Below are 20,399 nucleotides of genomic sequence, written 5' to 3'. Positions count from 1 at the left end.
CTTACTTTTGTCCAGACTGACTTGGAACTTACTCTGTGTGGCTTTGAACTCATAGCAATCCTCTTACCTCTGCCTCCCAACTACTGAGATTAAAGGTGTGTGTCACTGCGCCTGGCTGGCCTGTCTCTTTTTAAGACAGAGCATGCACCATTTTGTGCTTCTAGCTTTATGTGGGCATTGGGGAATTGAACCCAAGCCAACAGGATATGCAAGCCAGCATCCTTTAACTGTTGAGCCATTGCCCCAGCTGTTTTGTTTTGAGACAGGGTTTCATTCTATATTCAATGCCTGCCTGGCCTGGCCTGGCCTGGAACACATACTGTAGCCCCGGCTGGTCTCAAACTCATAGCAACTCTTTCTCAAGGTTTCTAAGTGCAGGGATTACACCACAGGTGTGAGCCACCACGCCTGGCCAGAGCAAATGTTTTCTAACAAATAAAGACAAACTCCAATGGACACTGGCAGCTTCTAAGGACCCGACCATTAGGAACGCAGCAGTTTACGGGTTGTGAGAGCAACCTGATGAAAGAACATTTGCCCCATGTATGTGAGGCCTTAACTTTGATCCCCAGAACCAAAAAAGAACAAACTCCAAAGAGTGTAGCAGTTTAATGAGTCCAAGATCAGAGCCGAAAATTGTTGGCAAATAAGTTAGATTCCTCTGAGAGCTGTTCTGAGAAGCAGAGACAGAATCTGTGTCATGTCTACCCCATGTGACACTTTCCTCTGCCACCTGCTGTGGGTGGGATCTTCTGCTGATGGAAGGTAAGGACTTGTTCCTGGACAGACTTCATGAGGAGCAACCACAATTCATTAGTAAGTCCTTCTGTCCTGGGTCACTTCTCCTGATGCCCTGCCAGAGGGCCATGACACACTGCCTACATATGGAGAATGGCAAAGACACAGGGAGCAGTAACAGCCTGGGCATAAGGTCTTCCACGGCTCACTGATGCTACCTTCCTCCCCTCAGGGGCAGAGGCTCTGGCTGTCTTTCCTGTCCCACCATAACCCACACACAGCTCCCTACTTCTGCCTCTGGTGGGGAATTAGATGGGAAGGAAGACATTGGAAAGACCAGTGTCCACAATAATAGCTGATTGCCGGGCAGTGCTGAGAATGAGGAGGGGGTGTGTAAACCAGTTCTGAGGGTGGGGCTGAGGCACTGGCTGAATCTCAGAGCACATCAAGGGAAAGACTGTGGCTCACATGACAAATTCTCTTGCCAGACCTCCCACTCACTCAGCTAGGAGGCACTTCTCCATGTCCCCATGTGAGAGGGGACTTCTCAAGCAGGGAACATAGAAGGCTGCTCATGGCCTCCCAACCACCTCCCACACTAAGATAAACCCCTGCCTCAGAAGTCCAGGCACAAAGATCCCGAGGGGCTGCCTGCAGACGGATGGGGACATGGGCTGGAGGGCTCATGATGGGATCAGAAATGGGTCGTCAGTGGTGAGAGGCCCTTGGCATCATCACTCCCTGAGGAAGAACACCTGCTGCCTCTCAGCTGCAGGCCATAGCGACTGGGAAGAATACGCTGGTATTCTGCCCACATGAAGAGCTGTAGTCAGGCCTCAGGCAGTGGCCACCTTCCCATGCACCCCCTCCATGATGCTGGCAGCTAGGGCAATGGGGAGTGCTCCAGGGCCTGGATACTTCTCTGAGGAGGCGGTAGGCCTTCTAGGCAGAATGGGATGGCATATTGTAGGAAGCTTTCTTCAGGGTCTCCAGGAAGTACTGTTCATTCTCCAAGAAGTCCCGGTCCTGTGAGGCAAATTCATGAGCGCTCGTGCTTCTGTAGACTGACAGGCGCTCTGGGTACTGATGGGCTAGCCTTCACTAGTGGAGCCCTCCCCCCTTACTCCCTGGCAGAGGAGGACATGGTAGCACAGCCATGGAGTGAGATAGTTCATGAGAGGATTTGATAGCTTTGGATCCATTATTTTATTTTATTTTTTAAATATTTTTTGTTCATTTTTTATTTATTTATTTGAGAGTGAGAGACACAGAGAGAAAGACAGATAAGAGGGAGAGAGAGAGAATGGGCGCATCAGGGCCTCCAGCCACTGCAAACAAACTCCAGACGCATGCGCCCCCTTGTGCATCTGGCTAATGTGGGACCTGGGGAACCGAGCCTTGAACCGGGGTCCTTAGGCTTCACAGGCAAGCGCTTAACCGCTAAACCATCTCTCCAGCCCTTTATTTTTTTTAATTAAAAAAAATTCACCCGGGCATGGTGGCGTACGCCTTTAACCCCAGTACTCAGGAGGCAGAGGTAGGAGAATTGCCATGAGTTCAAGGCCACCCTGAGTCTACGTAGTGAATTTCAGGTCAGCTTGGGTTACAGTGAGACCCTACCTCGAAAAAAACAAACAAACAAACAAACAAACTAGTGGTTCATGCTTTTAACTCCAGCACTTGGGAGGTAGAGGTAGGAGGATTGATGTGAGTGCAAGGCTAGCTTGAGACTACAGCATGAATTCCAGGTCAGCCTGAGATAGGGCAAGATCATATCTCAAAAAACAAAGTTGTAGGGGCAAGCAGTCTTCATTCTTATTTTTATTCTTTTCTTTTTTTAAATGTTTTTTTTTCTTTTATTGTTTGTTTTTTAATACTTATTTGAAAGGAGAGAGAGTGAGAGGAAGAGACAGAGAGAGAATGGGTGCACCAGGGCTTCTTGCCACCACAAATGAACTCCAGATGCATCTGCCACTTTGTATATCTGGCTTTTATGTGGGTACTAGGAAATCAAACCCAGGCTTTCAGGCTTTGCAAGCAAGTGCCTTTAGCTGCTGAATGATCTCTGCAGCCCCCCGCCCTTTTTTGGAGGCAGGGTCTCACTCTACCCCAGGCTGACCTTGAAATTCATTCTGTAGCACCTGACTGGCCTTGAACTCAAGGCGATCCTCCTACCTCTGCATTCCAAGTGCTAAGATTAAAGGCATGTGCTACTAGATCTGTTCTCTTTTTTCAGAGATAGAGTCTCACTCTAGCTCAGGCTGACCTGGAATGCACTATGGAGTCTCAGGGTGGCCAAACTCATGGCGATCTTCCTACCTCTGCCTCCTGAGTGCTGGGATTAAAGGTGTGTGCCACCACACCTGGATGGCCTCTTTTTTTTTTTTTAATATTTATTTTATTTTATTTGTCTTTATTTGAGAGAGAGAAAGACGGGAGAGAGACAGAGAGAGAGTATGGGCACGTCAGGGCCTCTATCCACTACAATCAAACTCCAGATGTAGACGCCAACTTGTGCATCTGTCTTATGCAGGTCCTGGGGAATCAAACTGAGGTCTTTTGGCTTTGTAGGCAAATGCCTTAACTGCTAAGCCATCTCTCCAGCCCATGGCCTCTTCTTTTTTAATTCTAACTTCATCTTGAAATTTCAAAACAAGTGTTTTTTACTTTTTATTTTTATTTATTTTTTTTTTTGAGGTAGGGTCTCACTCCAGCTCAGGCTGACCTGGAATTCACTATGTACTTTCAGAATGGCCTTGATCTCAGGGCAATCCTCTGCCTCTGCTTTCCCTGCTGGGATTAAAGGTGTACACCACCATGCCTGGCTCCAAAACCAATGACTTTTTTTGTTTGTTTGTTTTTGTTTTTCGAGGTAAGGTCTTGCTCTAGCCCAGGCTGACCTGGAATTCACTATGTAGTCTCAGGGTGGCCTTAAACTCACGGAGATCCTCCTATCCATGCCTCCCGAGTGCTGGGATTACAGGCATGCACCACCATGCCCAGCTCAATGATTATTTTTTTTTAAGTATTTTACTACAGGGCATTGTGGTGTATACCTTTAATCCCAGCACTTGGGAGGCAGAGGTAGGAGGATCGCTGAGAGTTCAAGGCCACCTCAAGAATGGGGGAGTGGGAGAGAGGTAGAGGTAGATAGAGAGAGAATGGGAATGGGCATGCCAGGGCCTCCAGTCATTGCAAACGAACTCCAGACCCATGCATCACCTTCTGTATCTGGCTTATGTGGGTACTGGGAATTGAACCTGGATCCTTAGGCTTTGCTAGCAAGTGCCTTTACCACTAAGCCATCTCTCCAGCCCCCAAGAATTTGTGTGTGTGTGTAACTGAGAATTGAACCCATGGCTCTGTACATGCTGGACAAGTGCTCTACCACTGAACTACATCCCCTCCCGAGTAGGGGCCTGCCTTCCCTGGGGCCAGCTGCGTGCTGCGTCTGGCCTGAGCACCAGGGAGGACTGGGCAGCGCGAGTCTCACGGACACTCACCTGCTGGGCCGTGTGCTTCAGCAGCAGCAGCTTGGCGAGGAAGGGCGCAGAGATGGAGGCAGCCTCTGTCTTGCTACACTGAGGAGGGCTGGTGGTGGGCACATGGAGGCCTGAGGAAAAAGCCAGGGTCTAAACTGTCAATGGGAAAACGGAGTGTCACAGCTTTTAAAGCCCCAGGATCTGTATCTGCCCCACCCATGGAGGGGTCTGGCCAAATGACCTATGGGCTCAGGCTCCTACTCTCGAGAACTTCTTGGGAGACACTCATGGGCAAGGGAACCTAACAAGCCCATTTCTAGGAATCTCTTCAAGGGAAACAGGCAAAGATGCCAAGATACAGGGATGACGGTGTCCACTTAGGTGCTGACAACAAACCCCACAGTATCTAACAGGCTAATGTTAATTACGGGTTAGAGTCATGAAATATTCAATCACTGACAAAAGCAGCTCCCTAACGTGTACAACCTAGTGAACAAAGATGCCTCCTCTATTTCTTACTGATTTCCCTGAAACTAACATGTATTATGTATGTTAAAAACAAATAAGAAGCCGAGTGTGGTGGCTCAGGCTTTTAATCCCAGTATTTGGAGGCAGAGGTAGGAGGATCATTGTGAGCTCAAGGCCACCTTGAGACTACATAGTGAATTCCAGGTCAGCCTGGGCTAGAGGGAGACACTACCCTGAAAAACCAAAAAGAAAAAAAAAATAATAATAAAATAAGAAAGGAAGGGGGCTGGAGGGATTGCTCAGAGGTTAAGGCACTTGCCTACAAAGCCTAAGGACTCAGGTTTGATTCCCCAGCACCCACATAAGCCAGGGTGGTGCATGTGTCTGGAGTTTGTTTGCAATGGCTAGAGGCCCTGGAGTACCTATTCTCTCTCTATCTGCTTTTTTCTCTCAAATAAATAAATAATTAAAAAAATAAACAATAACAGCAAAAAATAAGGGTTGGCACAGTGGTGCATGCCTTTAAATCCCAGGACTTGGGAGACAGAGGTAGGAGGATTGCCATGAGTTCGAGGCCACCCTGAGACTATACAGTGAATTCCAGGTCAACCTGGGCTAGAGCGAAACCCTACCTCGAAAAATCAAAACAAACAAAAAACGACAACAACAACAAAAATAAAGGCTGGAGTGATGGCTCAGTGGTTAAGGTGCTTGCCTGCAAAGTCTAACAACCCAAGTTCAATTTCCCAGTACCCACATAAAGCTAAATACACAAAGTGTGCATGCATCTGGAGCTCTTCTGCAATGGCTGGAGGTCCTGGCGTACCCATTCTCTCTTGCTCTCTCTCTCTCTCTTCTTGTAAATAAATAAAATATTAAAAAAAAGAATAAGATAGCCAGGTATGGTGGTGCAAGCGTTTTATCCCAGCACTCGGGAGGCAGAGCTGGGACGATCACTGTGAGATGGAGGCTAGCCTAGGACTACAGAGTGAGTTCTAGGTCAGCCTGGGCTGGAGGGAGACCCTGTTTTGAATTTTTATTTATTTATTTATTTATTTACTTGAGAGTGACAGACACAGAGAGAAAGACAGATAGAGGGAGAGAGAGAATGGGCGCGCCAGGGCCTCCAGCCTCTGCAAACGAACTCCAGATGCGTGCGCCCCCTCGTGCATCTGGCTAACGTGGGACCTGGGGAACCGAGCCTCGAACCGGGGTCCTTAGGCTTCACAGGAAAGCGCTTAACCGCTAAGCCATCTCTCCAGCCCTTCTTTGAATTTTTATTTATTTGAGAGTGACAGACACAGATAGAAAGACAGATAGAGGGAGAGAGAATGGGCAGAGACCCTGTTTTGAAACGAACAACGACAACAAACAAATAAGATGACAGGAAACCCCCTTTCACTGGATACGGTGGCCTGTGCCTGTAGTCCCGGTAGTCAGGAAGCTGAGGCAGGGGGATCTGAGTTTGATGCCAGCCTGGGCTACACAGCAAAACCCTGTCAGAAAACAATACAAAACAAACCCAAACCAACAGCTGGACCCAGCCCCTAACTGTAGCAGCTGGGAGCGTTCTGCTGGCTGGTGCTCCTACTCCAGCCTGGCTCAGGTGTGTCCCACTCTCCTGCAGCTGCTTACCATCCATGTTGGAGGCTGTCAGGCCCTGAGCTTTGAAGAGCTTCCCTGGAAAGGTAGAAGGCAAGTCCTGCCGCACCCGGTCCAGTTCCAGTCTCTGCTGAGCCAGGCTCAGGTGCTCCTGTCCCCAAGCCCGAGAGAGGGACTCATTAGGGACGGCAGGTTGCTGGGCTGGGGTCCAGGAGAGTGGGGAGCGAGAGCCTTGCCTGGTGCATGTGCTGCTCCTGCTGCCGCAGCCACTCCTGCTGCCGCTGCACCGCCTGCAGCCGGTCCTGCTGCTTGGCCTGCAGCTGCTGGGCCTCCCGCAGCGCCTGCTCACCTTCCTCGTACTTCTCGGAGGCCACCTGCAGGACAAGCTGCTGGGTCAGGGCTGGCTACAGTCTAATGGCAGCCCAAACTGCACACCTGTTCAAACTCACCTTGCTCATGTGTTCTACCTCCTGGACACGGGTCTGGAGGCGCATGGCAGCGTTGTGGACCCTGTCCTTCTCCAGCCGCAGTTCCCGCCACTCCCGCTCCACAGCCTCCTTCTCAGCAGCCAACTTCTCTTCTCTGTTCCGGAGTTCACGGGCTCTGACTGTCAGCTCCGCCTGCTCCTGGAGAAAGCAGGACCTTTGCTGCAGTCACCTCGAGAGCTACACCAGACTGTGTGCATCCTGAGGACTCCTCTGTCCACTTGGCTCTGGAAGGGGGCAGTAGAGGCAGGAGCTTCTAGGAAGGGCCAGAGAGGCCTGGAGCCAAGCTTGGGTTGCTCCCACACAAAACTGTAGCAGGTACCTTTCCTCATTTCTGAAATATGTCACAGGGACCCAAGAGCAAATAAGAAAAATATACATAATATGCCTGAAAATGCAATGAATGGTCTGGAGAGATGGCTCAGCAGTAAAGGGCACTTGATCTCAAAGCCTGGAAGCCTGATTCCCCAGTGCCCATGTAGAGCCAGATGCACAAAGTGGCGTATGCATCTGGGGTTCGCTTGCATGCAGTGGCAGGAGGCCCTGGTGCACCCATACTCACTCTCTCTCTCTTCTGTCTCTTTCTCTCGGTTTCTCTCAAATAAGTAAACACATAAACAAACATTGTCTTAAAAAATGCAAGGAAGCCCAGTGTGGTGGCCATGCCTTTAATCCCAGCACTTGGGAGCTAGAGGTAAGGATTACCATGAGTTCGAGGCCACCCTGAGACTGCATAGTTAATTCTAGGTCAGCCCGGGACAGAGTGAGACCCTACCTTGAAAAACCAAAAAAAAAAAAAAAAAAAAAAAAAGCAAGGAAACTATTGTGACGAGGTGACTGCTTTAATTCCTGCAGACTTGCTAATGTCAGTGCATGACAAGGAGGGACGGGCCCACTCTGGCCCTGTGCTGTTCCAGAGGTTCTGCCACCTACCTTGGCCAGGCTGAGGAGGGTGCCCTCTCGCTGTGCGTCTGCCTGCAGCGCCCGCTCCACCTCGCGCTCAGCCCGCTCCTTACTCAGCTTCTGCTGCGTGAAATACTCCGCCCACTCGGCTGCCAGGCGCCGCCGCTCTTCCCCACACTTGTGCATGACCGACTTCTGCTCCTCCAGCAAGGCACTCTGTGTGGGGAAGTGACCCACGCTGTGAGTGTCCCTGGGCATAATGGTGGCGTCGGCAGCTGCAAGTGGTGCTGGACTCACCTTGGCCCTCTCCAGCTCCTCCCGCTCCATGGAGATTTGCTGGACCATGACCTTCCTCTGCTCCTCCAGACTGTTCTGTGCAGACTCAGCCTTCGCCTTCTCAGCAATCACTCGCCAGCGTTCCTGCAGGGCCCGGAGCAGGGCTGAAGGCTTGCTCACCCCCGAGCAGGCCAGGTTGCTCTCGAGGAACTGAAAACCTATTGGTATCTCCCATGCCAAGGCACAAATGCCTCCTGCCCAAAGAGGTGCAAAGTGACGGGTGCCTGGAAGGCACTGCCCAGTTTTATGCAGTGCTAGGATCAGAACTTGGACTTTGTGCACGCTAGGCAAGGGTTCTACCAAGCGAGCTACATTTCCAAGCCCTCAATCCCTCAGTGAATATGCTGTTGTAATGCAGTACAAAAGAAATAGTCTAGGCTGGCCTTGAACGTGTAATCTTCCTGTCTCAGCCTCCTAAATGCAGGGATTATAAGTATATATCACCACACTTGGAAAATTTATTTTTCTTCAAAAACTAAAGCTTGCTCTTATCTATATGAATGACGTGTAGGAAGCCCAAACATATTTGTCACAGCTTGTGAAAATGACTTTCAGTAGGCAACAGTATGTATCCCAATGCCACAGATATCAGCTGATGTGACAGACCTGAGCGACAGGAGGAAAGAAGGAAGGCTCTCTGATAGCAGGGGTTAGACTGCAGAGGGTGGCTCTGGGGCTGGTATCTGAAGACAGAGCAGGAAGAGGCAGCAGAACCCTGCAGAGCCCTGGGGACTGGCCGGGTGAGGGAGGCCTGATCTCACACAGGCAGTGCCCTCGGGGACAGAGGCCCTGTACAGACTCACCTGTTCCAGGAGCCGGCTCTGCTCATTCAGGCGCATCTCCATCTTCCCGATGACCTCCTGGAGCCGGCCACGCTCCTCCTCCATGTCCCGCTGTTGCCGGACTAGGCGGTCCTGCAATGCTAGGAGCAACCCACCCAGTCCTCACGGTTTGTCCTCCTTCTCACCAAGGGGCCCAGGTTACAGAGGGGACTACCTCGCAACTGCTCATCTTGCTGCCGGATCCCCAGCTCCCGCTCCTGTGTGGTGGTGAGGTGCGAGGCCTCTACTCGGGAGGACAGCGCGCTCAGGCTGCTGGAGAACTTCTCCATCTGCTCAATAATGCCGTTCAGTGACCTGCAGGGTGACCAGGACATTTAGTTCTGGGGACACTGAGGCCCAGACGCTTTGGCGGGCAAGTGCTGGGCAGCACACGTACCGAGTGTGGGACGTGGCACTGGTGACAGCATTGATCTCTTGGTCCTTCAGCAACTTCAGCCTCTGTAGCTGCTCCTCATGGTCCTTGCGCATCTCCAGGATGGATGCCCTGAGGAGGTGGCAGCAGAGACAAGGAAGGCCAAGGGCAAAATGAACAGGACCATACAGGCAGACGGCACTGGAGATATATTTTATTTTTTCGAAGTGAGGTCTCATTCTAGCCCAGGCTGACCTGGAATGTACTACATAGTCTCAGGCTGGTCTCCAACTCACAGCAATCCTCCTACCTCTGCCTCTTGAGTGTTGTGTGTGCCACCATTCCCCCCGCCTTCTAAGTTTTCGAGACAGGGTCTCTTGCTGGGATTATAAGGTGTTGCTGCTGCCTCCATGCCTGCCTTTTTTCTTCTTCTTCTTTCTTTTTTTAAAAAAATATTTTCATTTTGGGCTGGAGAGATGGCGTAGCGGTTAAGCGCTTGCCTGTGAAGCCTAAGGACCCCGGTTCGAGGCTCGGTTCCCCAGGTCCCAAGTTAGCCAGATACACAAGGGGGCGCACGCGTCTGGAGTTCGTTTGCAGAGGCTGGAAGCCCTGGCGCGCCCATTCTCTCTCTCTCCCTCTATCTGTCTTTCTCTCTGTGTCTGTCGCTCTCAAATAAATAAATTTAAAAAAAATTAAAAAAAAATTTTCATTTATCTAATTATTTGACAGAGAAAGAGGCAGATAGAGAGACAGAGAAAATGGGCACACCAGGGCCTCCAGCCACTGCAAATGAACTCCAGACGCATATGCCCCCTTGTGCATTTGGCTTACGTGGGTTCTGGGGAATTGATCCTGGGTCCTTTGGCTTTGCAGACAAATGCTTTAACTGCTAAGCCATCCCTCCAGCCCCATTCTTCTTCTTCTTTTTTTTTTTTTTTTCCCGAGGTAGGGTTTCATTCTAGGCCAGGCTGACCTGGAACTCACTCTGTAGTTCTAGGCTGGCTTTGAACTCATAATGATCCTACTACCACTGACTCCGCGTGCTAAGATTAAAGGCATGCTCTACTACGTCTGGAAAAAATGAATTTGTGGGCTAGAGAGGTGGTTAAGATGCTTGCCTGAGAAGCCTAAGGATCCAGGTTTGACTCACCAGAACCCACATAAGCCAGATGCACATGGTGGTTCATGTATCTGGAGTTTGTTTGCAGTGGCTAGAGGCCCTGGCATGCCCATTCTCTCTCTCTTTCAAATAAATAAAAATAAAATATTAAAAAAATAAACTTGCCAGGCATGGTGGTGCATGTCTTTAATTCCAGCACTTGGGAGGCAGAGGTAAGAGGATCACCATGAGTTTGAGGCCACCCTGAGACTACATAGTGAATTCCAGGTCAGTCTGAACTACAGTGAAACCCCACCTCGAAAAACCAACCAACCAACCAAACAAACAAACAAAAACCTTGATGCACCCATTCTCTATCTGCCTCCCTCCTCAAATAAATAAATTAAATATTTGAGCCAGATATGGTGGTGCACACCTTTAATCCCAGTACTTGGGAGGCAGGGGTAGGAGGATCGCCATGAGTTCAATGCCACCCTGAGACTACACAGTGAATTCCAGGTCAGCCTGGGCTTGAGCGAGACTCTACCTTGAAAAACCAAATAAATTAAAAAAAAAATTAAATTAAAAAAAATAATAATAAACTTAAAAATGAATTTGTATTTTTTTATTGCTATTTGTTAAAGGCTGACATGGAACTCATTCTGTAGTCCTAGGCTGGCCTTGAATTCATTGCAATCCTTCTACCTCTGCCTCCCTAGTGCTGGCTAGTGCTGGGATTAAAGGCCTATGCCACCATGTTCAGCACATGCCTGGCTTTGTAACATGGGTGCTGGGGATCCAAACTCAGGACTTCATGCTTGCACGACAATTATGCACTGAGCCATCTCTCCAGCCCTTATAGCTCTTGAGTCTTCTCCTCCCTCTCCTCTTCTCTGCCCCATCGGTGATTCCATGCCACATGTAATCAACATTCCTCCTATGATTCAGGACAGGACTCTTTTTGTTGTTTGTTTTTGAGGGAGTTTTTCACTGTAGCAAAAACTTACATGGAATTCACTATGTGGTCTCAGGTTTGCATCAAACTCACAGAGATCCTCCTACCTCTGCCTCCCCAGTGCTGGGATTAAAGTGTGTGCCACCATGCCCGGATATGATTCAGCAAAGGATTCTTTACACAGAACAGAAAACTGTGCATAACCTTTTGTACTGGCCCATGTGGGCAGTCTTAGCCAGGCTGTTCTGCCCTTGCAACTTGTAAATCCCTTAGGTACCTTTTCTTAATTTTACTCTCATCTAGAAAGACAACCAAGCTGGGTGTGGTGGTGCACACCTTTAATCCCAGCATCCAGGAGGCAGAGGTAGGAGGATCTCTGTGAGTTCGAGGCCACCCTGAGACTACATAGTGAATTCCAGGTCAGCCTGGACTAGAATGAACCCCTACCTTGAAAACCTAAAAACAACCAGATCAGCCCAGTAGGTCCAGCGAACACTGGCTAGCAGGTGAGTGAGTACATTAGCCTGCACAGAGATAGGCCCTTCATGCCACTATGCCTTGCCTGAACAGCAAGAGTCACCTAGGGTCTTATGCATGACTCCTCCAACCCCCTGTCTCAGCAGAGTGCATGGTACAACACCTATTGGAAGGGGTGGGTCTCACCTAGGTGGGCTGAAGGAAAGTGAGAGTCCCTAGGCAACGACTACAGACCACATTGCCCTCTAGCCAGTTCTCATAAACAAACTCACTCCCCATCCCTCTCTCCCTGCTCTTTTTTCTTTTAATATTTAAAAATTTTATTTATTTGAGAGAGAGTGGGAGAGAAAGAGGCAGATAGAGGAAGAATGGGTGTTCTAAGGCCTCCTGCAACTGCAAACAAACGCCAGATGCATGCACCACCTTGTGCCTCTGGCTTTACACAGGTACTAGGGAATTGAACCTGGGCCCTTTGGCTGTGCCAGCAAGTGCATTAACTGCTGAGCCATCTTTTTCCCTGCTTATTTGGTTTTTAAAAATATTTTATTAATTCATTTATGTATTTTGAGAGAAAGAAAAGGAGACAGAGAGTCCAAGGCCTCTAGCCACTGCAGACAGCATGCACCACCTTGTGCATCTGGGTTATGTGAGTTCTGGGGAATTGAACCTGGGTACTTAGGCTTCACAGGCAAGTGCCTTAATGGCTAAGCCATCTCTCTAGCCCTCCAGCCCTCTTTTAATATTTTATTTATTTACAAGCAGAGAAAGAGACAGAATGGGTACACTAAGGTCACTTGCCAATGCAAATGAACTCCAGATGTAAGTGCCACTTTGTGCATATGGCTTTAATGGGTACTAGGGAATTGAATGCAGGAGAGCAGGCTTTGCAAGCAAGTACCTTAACCACTGAGCCATCTCTCTAGCCCCGCCCCTGCTTCTTGTCCTTACTGCTGCAACTCCTGAAGCCGTGCCACCTCCTGGTCCTTCTCCTGTGCAGCCATTGCCAGGCGCCGCTGGTGCTGGGCTATGAGCTCCACTCGGGCCTGCTCAGCCTCGCGGCAGTGTGACAGGTACTGAGCGGACAGCGCCTCCTTCTCTTTCTGGAGCTGTTCCTCTCGCTGTTGGTATGAAGTTTCTAGCACTTTCATGCTGTTTCTGCCAACAGAATGCCCATTTAATGGGCCCCACTGGGCACACCGGCATGCTCTTCGGGTTCAGTGAGGAGATCAAGCCAGAGCTGAGACTGGACCCAAGGTGGTGGGCTGTGGGCAGGAGGAGCCAGTGGGTACCTGTGTGCATTTTCAATGAGCTCCAGGTCTGCCTGGTGCCGCTGCTGTAAACTCTCCAGCAGCAGCTTGTGCTGGGTCCGCTCTAGATCCAGCTTCCGCACCTAGGAACCAGCACAACCAGGACAGCAGGGTGCCTCAGTATCCGTGCTTCACACTGCTTTGTGCCTCCTGCCCCTCCTCCCTCCAGGCAGAGCCTCCCATCTCCACTTGCCCTGCATTCCTCACCTGGGCCTCCAGCTCCGATAGCCTCATCTGGCTCCGCAGCAGCTCAGCCTGGAGCTGGGCGTTGCTACTTTGAAGCTGTTCCTGGGTTACCTGGAGCTGCTTCTGGTATCCTGCCCCTGGCAGTGCACTTGGCATCAGGTCCTCGGGGCGCAGGGGCTGTGGGTGAAGATGAGAGCTGTTGTTCTGAGAGGGCCAGGCTCCAGCTGAGATCTGTCACCTCCTAGCCCTCTGTTTACTGGGTCTCCTGGCTGTGTCCATCGCCTGTGGTTAGAGGAGGGACAAGACCAGAACAGCAGCAGCAGAACAAGGCCCTGGAGAGTCTTGGGAACTGAACAAAGAAGGCAGCAGCATTCCCTTCAACTCTCTAGGCCAGGGAGCGCCCTCCCTTCCCCAGACATCATCTGCCCTAGCTGGGAGACATCTCAGCTTCTGAGATCCCTTCAACTGTGACAAAGCTTCCAACACTGACCCTTTATGTACGCTGGAGGCCCACATGTTGACAGTGATGTGTTTCCAATGAGCTGTCCCTCCACCCGGTTTCTTCCCAGGGACATGCTCTGGCCACCTCCATGGCCCAAGTGTTAAGATGCAATTGTCCCAGCTGGTGTGGTGGGAGGCAAGGACAGAGGAAGTTTTCTATGTGGCATCAATGCCACTGTTTTCTTTGCAACTTTTTTCTTTATTTTTCCTACTCTTTTTTAAAAAAATATTTATTTATTTGGCAGAGAAAGAGAGAGAAAGAGAGAATGGGCACATGCCAGGGCCTTCAGCCACTGCAAACAAACTCCAGACACATGCGTCCCCTTGTGCATCTGGCTAACATGGTTCCTGGGGAATTGAACCTGGGTCCTTTGGCTTTGCAGGCAATGCCTTAACCCCTAAGCCATCCCTCCAGCCCTTTCCTACCCTTTTTGAGACAGATTCTCACTCTGTAGCTCTGTAGCCCAGGCTGGCCTTGTCCCTCAGCTACTGAGGGCTGGAATCACAGACAAGAGCCACTAGCGCCTAGCTGTTCTGTTGTCTGTTTCTGACAAGGTCACATTCTTGCTTTTGTTTTTTGTTTTTTGTTTTTTTTTCTTTGTTTCACCCTTTTCTTGCTTTGGCAGTACTGGGGATTAAATCAAGGGCCAGGCAAGCTCTCTACTACTGAGCCACATCCTTCACATTCCCTCTTTAGCCCAGGTTAGCCTGGAACTCACTATGCATCCCAGGCTAGCCTTAACTTGGTGGCAATCTTCCTGCCCCACTTCCCAAATACTAGGAGTGCAGGCATGTGCCACCACTGTGCCAGGTTGGACTGAGGCTTTGTCAATGCAGTATCTGCTGTCCTGTCTGGCTACCACCTCCAGATCGCTGTTGCTGCTGGCAGCCACACCAACTCCACCTGGAGTAATGAGGCTGAATGTTCAGGGAGGTGCCGACAGTGGACACCCGCATGAGTGGGTGATGTCACACTGGATATGTCTAATAAAATCTTCTCAGAGCCAGGCGTGGTGGTGCACACCTTTAATCCCAGCACTCCGGGAGGCAGAGGTAGGAGGATCACCATGAGTTCAAGGCCACCCTGAGACTACATGGTGAGTTCCAGGTCAGCCTGGGCTAGAGTGAAACCCTACCTCAAAAAATCAGAGGGGGAGGAGAATCTTCTCAGTATGCTATCAGGACCAGCTCCTGGAGCTGTCTCTGAGCAGGGGAGAATCGCTCTCTAGGTCCAAGATCTAAGCCTGTTTGCCTACTGTCCCTACCTGGACAGGCGCACAGAGACCCATGGATTCCTGGGCACGTGAGACACAAATCGCAGGCTCTGAAAAGTTGACAGCAGCGACATGAGTATGAGTAGGTGGCCCAGAGGAGCACAGTGCCCTGGGCCTGGGTGTGTCTTGAAGAGTTGCTTGTCTCTCATTTTCCAGGAGCCCCAGAGGAGCTCACAGGAACTGCTCCTCACCCAAGGTTAAACCCGAAACAAAACAGAAAACGAACCAACGCTGGAGAAGTCACCAGAGGCTATTCCCCTCTTTGGGTCACCTGCAGGGAGAGCAGAAGAGGCCTGACTCCAACTCATGGGCAACCTGGGGACACAGGGAGGGAGCAAGTTGAGTGGCCTTCTGTGCAGGTCAAAGAAGAGAAGGAGAGGCATGGCATTGGAAGTAAAGGAAAACGTGGGGTCCCGATAACTGGGTGGAAAGGACGGGGGCCCGTAGTTAACCAGGAGCGAAGGACCTGGCTGTGCTGGCGGCTGGGAGAGGAGATGAGATGTAGCCTCTGACATCAGTGAATCGGGCACTGAAAATACCAAAGAGCCAGTTGGCTAACTGGGGTCCAAACATGGATGTCTACTGGTTGTCCTTGTCTAGGGAAGGAGGCCCAGGTCAGCCCTACCGCCTCTCCCACCCTCAGTCCTGATTTGGGACGTACCCTGTGGTGCCCTTCCTGGTAGCTGGTATCTCTCGTGTGGGTGCTCTCCAGGCTTCGCCAGCAGTGGCCTGCTCAAGGACGTGAGTGCTAGCAGCGGGCTGGCTGAGGAAAGGCCACGTGAACGGTGACGGTACAGCAGGCCCATGGTAAGCAGGGCAAAGGGTCCCCGACAAGCTCCCAGCATGAAGAGGGTGGCATTCCTCGGCCCTTCCCCTGCTCCTGTCCCCATCTGAGGACTCTCCTCCCCAGGCCAGGCTCGGAGAGCTGCTTTTCACCTTGGCGTTCTCTAGTAGTGTTCAGTAACGGCACGGGGCGCAAGCTCAGCCTTACATTACAGGACTTCTCAGCGCCCCTCCCGCTCTAGGATGGCCGCCCTGGCACCGTCTCTTGTCTGGTACGGCCCTTCCTCTTTGGAGTTAGTGAGGAAGTAGTGTTTTTCTCTATTTGGGCCTCGCCTTTCCCTTTGGCCTCATGTCAGTCGAAACTGAAAACTGTCCTATCACATCAACTCCAGGACGTGGGGTGTCCCTGGGTTCTTACCAAATGCCCCCATTTGGCTCTGTCTTCAGGGCATCTTACCACTTACTCTGGCTTGGCCTTACCAACCCTTTTGCCTTCATGCCTTGCTATCCAGTCCCACTGGACTGCCTCCCTGTTTTCTCAAATAACCAAGAGGACACAGGAAATTCAAAGCAAACATACTTTAGCCAAGATAGCTAGGGCCAAATAATGTGCACAGTGGGTTTCTGTACCAGTCTGATGGTGCTATGGGCAAGGCCTCTGCTCAGAGGCAGAGGACAGAGGATCCCACCAGCTCAGGCACCCCCTGTTTTCTCCTGCCCCAGCCAGTCAGCACCTGGCCATGGCATTTAGGGCGAGTGTCAACAGCTCCAAGGTTCTCATATTTGACCCGGGCAGAGCCAGTAGCTCTCTGTGTTGTGCCCAGGAGAAAGAGAAGCAAAGCTGACAGTCAGTATTAGTGCCCCAGCAGCAACCCCAACAGAAGGGAGACAGGTAAGACAAGCAAAGCTGGCCCCTGAGGCTCTGTCCAGTCCTCCCTACCAAACATGACAGCCCACACCCATACCTGCCAGGAGACGGACGGTCCAATGTCCCCACTGAGTTTGGGCCCAAAGAGGGTACCGCACGTTCCTCTCTGGCCAGACCCTGGGACTTCTTCTGAGACAAGACATGGCTCAGCCAATCACCTTCTTCTCCTTTTGTCTCCTCAGATGTGGTCAGCATGGGGGCCTGGCTGGCTTTGGCAGGGGGGCCTGCATCCTTGGCTGGAGGCTTTGCTGCTGAGGTAGAGTGTGGGCCTGGGGCAGAGTGCTGGCTCGCAGGAGGAGGCAGGGAGGGTGTAGTGATGGCTGAGCCTTCCTGTTGGACCTCTTTCTTGGGAGAGGGAGGCAGCAGGTCCAGGTCATCATCCTTGAGGCCCAACCAGTCAGCTCCTCCTTTCTTGGGATTGATGGGGCTGGAAGATACTGGAGGGTTCTGTTTGGAGCTGAGTTCTCCTTTGGGGTCAGGACCACCTTCTCCCAAGAACCTGCTTCAAGACAGCGTTGGGCAAGAAAGGCATCTCATTTCAACAGTGTCTCACCAACCTTTCCCTCTGCTTCTGGGGGGAATATAAGGCCCATAGCAAGCTGGGCACGGGGGCCTGTGCCTCTAATCCCAGCATTTGGAAAGTAAGGTAGCAGGACAGTCCACAGTAGTGTTCCAGGAAGTGGGACGAAGCCACGAACGCTGCTGTGGGATGGGAGGGTCACGCTAGGCCCCAGTTGCTGCTCCTCAGGGAGGCCAAGTGACTGATCTCAGCCTTTCCTGACTTTGCTGGGCTTCAGTGGAGGTGGGCCCACCTTCTCCTCCTGAGGAGTGTAGGGGGTCAGGAGTAAAGTCTATCCCTTTGCCTAGACTGCTGGGAGCCTGCAGTCCGGGGTGTCCCTACCTCCAGGTGAGCTGGGAAGGGGAGCGGGGACAAGGCTGTCCCAGAAGCTGAGTTCCCTGCAGGTCCTGCTTACCTGACTGACTGCCGGCGGGACTGCCGGCCCTCAGAGGAAGCCATGGTGGGCTGGTACGCCCCAAAGGTGAGGATCTCATCATCCCAGGAATCCTCTTTGTCTGTAAGTGAAGGAGCTGTGTCCATGATCCACAGCAAGAGGAACCAAACTTTATTTTTTTCAAGGTAGGGTCTTGCTCTAGCCCCGACTGACATTAAATTCACTATGTAGTCTCAGGGTGGCCTTGAACACACAGTGATCTTCCTACCTCTGCCTCCTGAGTATTGGAATCAAAGGCGTGTGCCACCACGCCTGGCTTCAAACTCCTTTTTTTTTTTTAATCTTTTTTAAAAAATTATTTATTTGAGAGCGACAGAGAGAGAGAGAGAGAGAGAGAGAGAGAGAGAGAGAGAGAGGCAGATAGACAGATAGAGAATGGGCGTGCCAGGGCCACTAGCTACTGCAAAGGAACTCCAGACGCATGAGCACCCTGTGCATCTGGCTAATGTGTGTTCTGGGGAATCGAGCCTCGAACTGGGGTCCTTAAGGCAAGCACTTAAATGCTAAGCAATCTCTCCAGCCCCAAACTCTTTAAAAAAATTAAATTTATTTATTTATTTGCAAGCTGAGAGAGAGAATGGGTGCTTCAGGGCTTCTAGCCACTGCAAACAAACCCCAGATGCATGTGCTCCTTTGTACATCTGGCTTATGTGGGTATTGGGGAATTGAACTTGGGTCCTTTGGCTTTGCAGGCAAGTGCCTTAACCGCTAAGCCATCTCTCCAGCCCAATTGTTGTTTTTTTTTTTTTTACAGTGCTAGGTGTGGAACTCAGGACCTGGCACAGACAAGTGTTCTAGCACTCAGTTACACTGCCAGCCACAGAGCAGCTTTTTCAGCCTGTGAGCTGCTGCTTATCAGAGGGTGGGGAAGCCAATTTGTTGAGTGGCAACCATAAATCAAACAGCAGCTACATAAATCTGCAGGGTGCTGGACTGGCTATGTATGAGTTAGTTACCTTGTGAACTTGTCTTAGTTTCTGATGTGCTTAAGTAAGCCAGCTGAGGCGTTCATGCCTTTAATCTCAGCACTTGGGAGGAATGACATGAATTCAAGGCCAGCCCAGACTGCAGAGTGAGTTTCAGGCTAGCCTTGGCTATGTGTGATATTGTCTCCAAAAGCTCCACGAAAGGGAGGGGGCCTGGAGAGCTTGCGTAGCAGTTGAGTACTTCCTGTGTAAGAATGATGGCTGGAGGTGACCTGAGACGGCTGGGTTTGATTCCCCAGAACTAGCTGGGAAGGGCCATGCACATCTGTAACCCGGTCCTTTGTGGAGCAGAAACTGGGAATCACTGGGGCTTGTGAAAAGTTCCAGAATCAGTGAAAAGACCCCTCGTCAAGGAAACAAGTGGACGAGTAATGGAGGGGACATTGACATTCTCCTCTGATCTCCACATGTGTGCCCAGGTGAAGGGGCAGTGCACATCTGTACACATGAGCATACCATACACCACACACTGTGCCCTAAGTACTCCACACGCGCACACACAGAGCAGCCACCTCCTTCTCTCAGCAGCCACTTTGGGCAGCAATACAATCTCATCCTTCATCCCAACCCATCCAGTGGCTGCCTCACCCTCTGGCTTCTGGTACTTCTTATCCAGTTTGAACTCCCTCTGTTCCCCAGTGCCTGGGCGAGCCAAGAGTTTGGCGGATGTGCCTCGGCCTAGCAGTTCATCCAGCTTGGAGCGAGCAGGGAGGGGCCCGTCTCTGTGAGGTGCAACGCAGGGAGGGAGCGTGTGAGTACAAGGGTTCCCATGTTGTCCCCGCCTTTGAGTTTTTCCCTGGGCCAGAAGCAGCAGCCTGTCCAGGTACTTCCCTTCATAAGGATCCTTACTGGTCTGTGGACTTTTTCTTGTCTGCCTTGGGGCTGTCTTCAAAACCCAGGGTGGCCATGATGTCATCTGTATCATCAAACTGCAATTCTTCTTTCTTTCGGACGGGCGTGTCCCCAGGAGTTAGAGGAACAGAGGGACCTAAGACACAGAACCATGGCCCAAATACCCTCCACTGTGAGCAGGAAGGAAGGTTTCTAGCCCTAAAATTTGGGTGGACAGCAGGTATCACTTCTGTCTGGATTGCCCAGGAGCTCTGACTCCCCAACCCAACCACAGACCCACACATTCACCTCCTTTCTCTTGAAGCACGGTCGATCATCTCTTGATTCTGGACAGAAGACCTGGGGTCCCACCCTCCCGCATCTCTGATTCTCCACTACAAAGTTCAACAGACTCTCCCCAGGGCCAGGAACAAGCTGTCCACCCTACCTTGGCCTGGGCCCACGCTGGGGCTCTTGTTGGAGGCAGTTCTACTCTCTGTCACGGGTGGCTTCTTGGCAGGCTCTTCCTCCTCCTCATCAGAAAGAAGTCCTGCCAGTGGGTCTTCCATGTCTCATGACCAGAAAAGAAGGCAGGAGTCAGACTGTGGCACTTTGCTCAGGAAAAACAAGCCCCAAGCTAGGGCAGCTACTATTGTGCACAAAACAAGCTTTTGGGCTGGGAAGATGGCTTAGCAGTTAAGGCACTTGCATGTGAAGCCTAAGAACCCAGGTTTGATTCTCCAGGACCCACGTAAGTCAGATGCACAAGGTGGCACTTGTGTCTAGAGTTTGTGGTGGAGTGCAGTGGCTGGAGGCCCTGGTGCACCCAATCTCTCTATCTGCCTCTCTCT

General features: G+C 51.1%; 1 protein-coding gene across 13 annotated transcripts in view; it reads right to left on the bottom strand.

Annotated features, from left to right (window-relative positions):
* Positions 1-594: 594 nt before the first annotated feature.
* Fbf1 (Fas binding factor 1) overlaps positions 595-20,399 on the bottom strand; it is a 36,131-nt gene continuing 16,326 nt past the window's right edge. For 8 of the 13 annotated variants that reach the window (XM_045158455.1, XM_045158454.1, XM_045158458.1 and 5 more), the window contains 21 exons: positions 19,997-20,119; positions 19,567-19,705; positions 19,306-19,439; positions 17,693-17,792; positions 16,756-17,220; positions 15,669-15,770; positions 15,234-15,322; positions 14,999-15,057; positions 13,254-13,409; positions 13,029-13,129; positions 12,688-12,894; positions 9,233-9,340; positions 9,011-9,150; positions 8,818-8,936; positions 7,976-8,098; positions 7,709-7,894; positions 6,740-6,916; positions 6,527-6,664; positions 6,324-6,441; positions 4,242-4,351; positions 595-1,764 (listed from right to left, as the gene is read on the bottom strand). In XM_045158455.1, coding sequence (XP_045014390.1) covers positions 1,681-1,764; positions 4,242-4,351; positions 6,324-6,441; positions 6,527-6,664; positions 6,740-6,916; positions 7,709-7,894; positions 7,976-8,098; positions 8,818-8,936; positions 9,011-9,150; positions 9,233-9,340; positions 12,688-12,894; positions 13,029-13,129; positions 13,254-13,409; positions 14,999-15,057; positions 15,234-15,322; positions 15,669-15,770; positions 16,756-17,220; positions 17,693-17,792; positions 19,306-19,439; positions 19,567-19,705; positions 19,997-20,119 — 2,978 coding nt within the window. In that variant the 3' untranslated portion in view covers positions 595-1,680. Of the gene's footprint in view, positions 1,765-4,241; positions 4,352-6,323; positions 6,442-6,526; positions 6,665-6,739; positions 7,003-7,708; positions 7,895-7,975; positions 8,099-8,817; positions 8,937-9,010; positions 9,151-9,232; positions 9,341-12,687; positions 12,895-13,028; positions 13,130-13,253; positions 13,410-14,998; positions 15,058-15,233; positions 15,323-15,668; positions 15,771-16,755; positions 17,221-17,692; positions 17,793-19,305; positions 19,440-19,566; positions 19,706-19,996; positions 20,127-20,399 lie in introns of those variants that run through there. The other 5 variants (XM_045158461.1, XM_045158459.1, XM_045158465.1 and 2 more) reach the window with 5 other exon arrangements.

Source organism: Jaculus jaculus, chromosome 9 (genome assembly GCF_020740685.1).
Source record: "Jaculus jaculus isolate mJacJac1 chromosome 9, mJacJac1.mat.Y.cur, whole genome shotgun sequence".
NCBI lineage: Eukaryota > Metazoa > Chordata > Mammalia > Rodentia > Dipodidae > Jaculus > Jaculus jaculus.
Note: the sequence above shows the minus strand (reverse complement) of the source record. Positions and strands in the feature narration are given on the sequence as shown.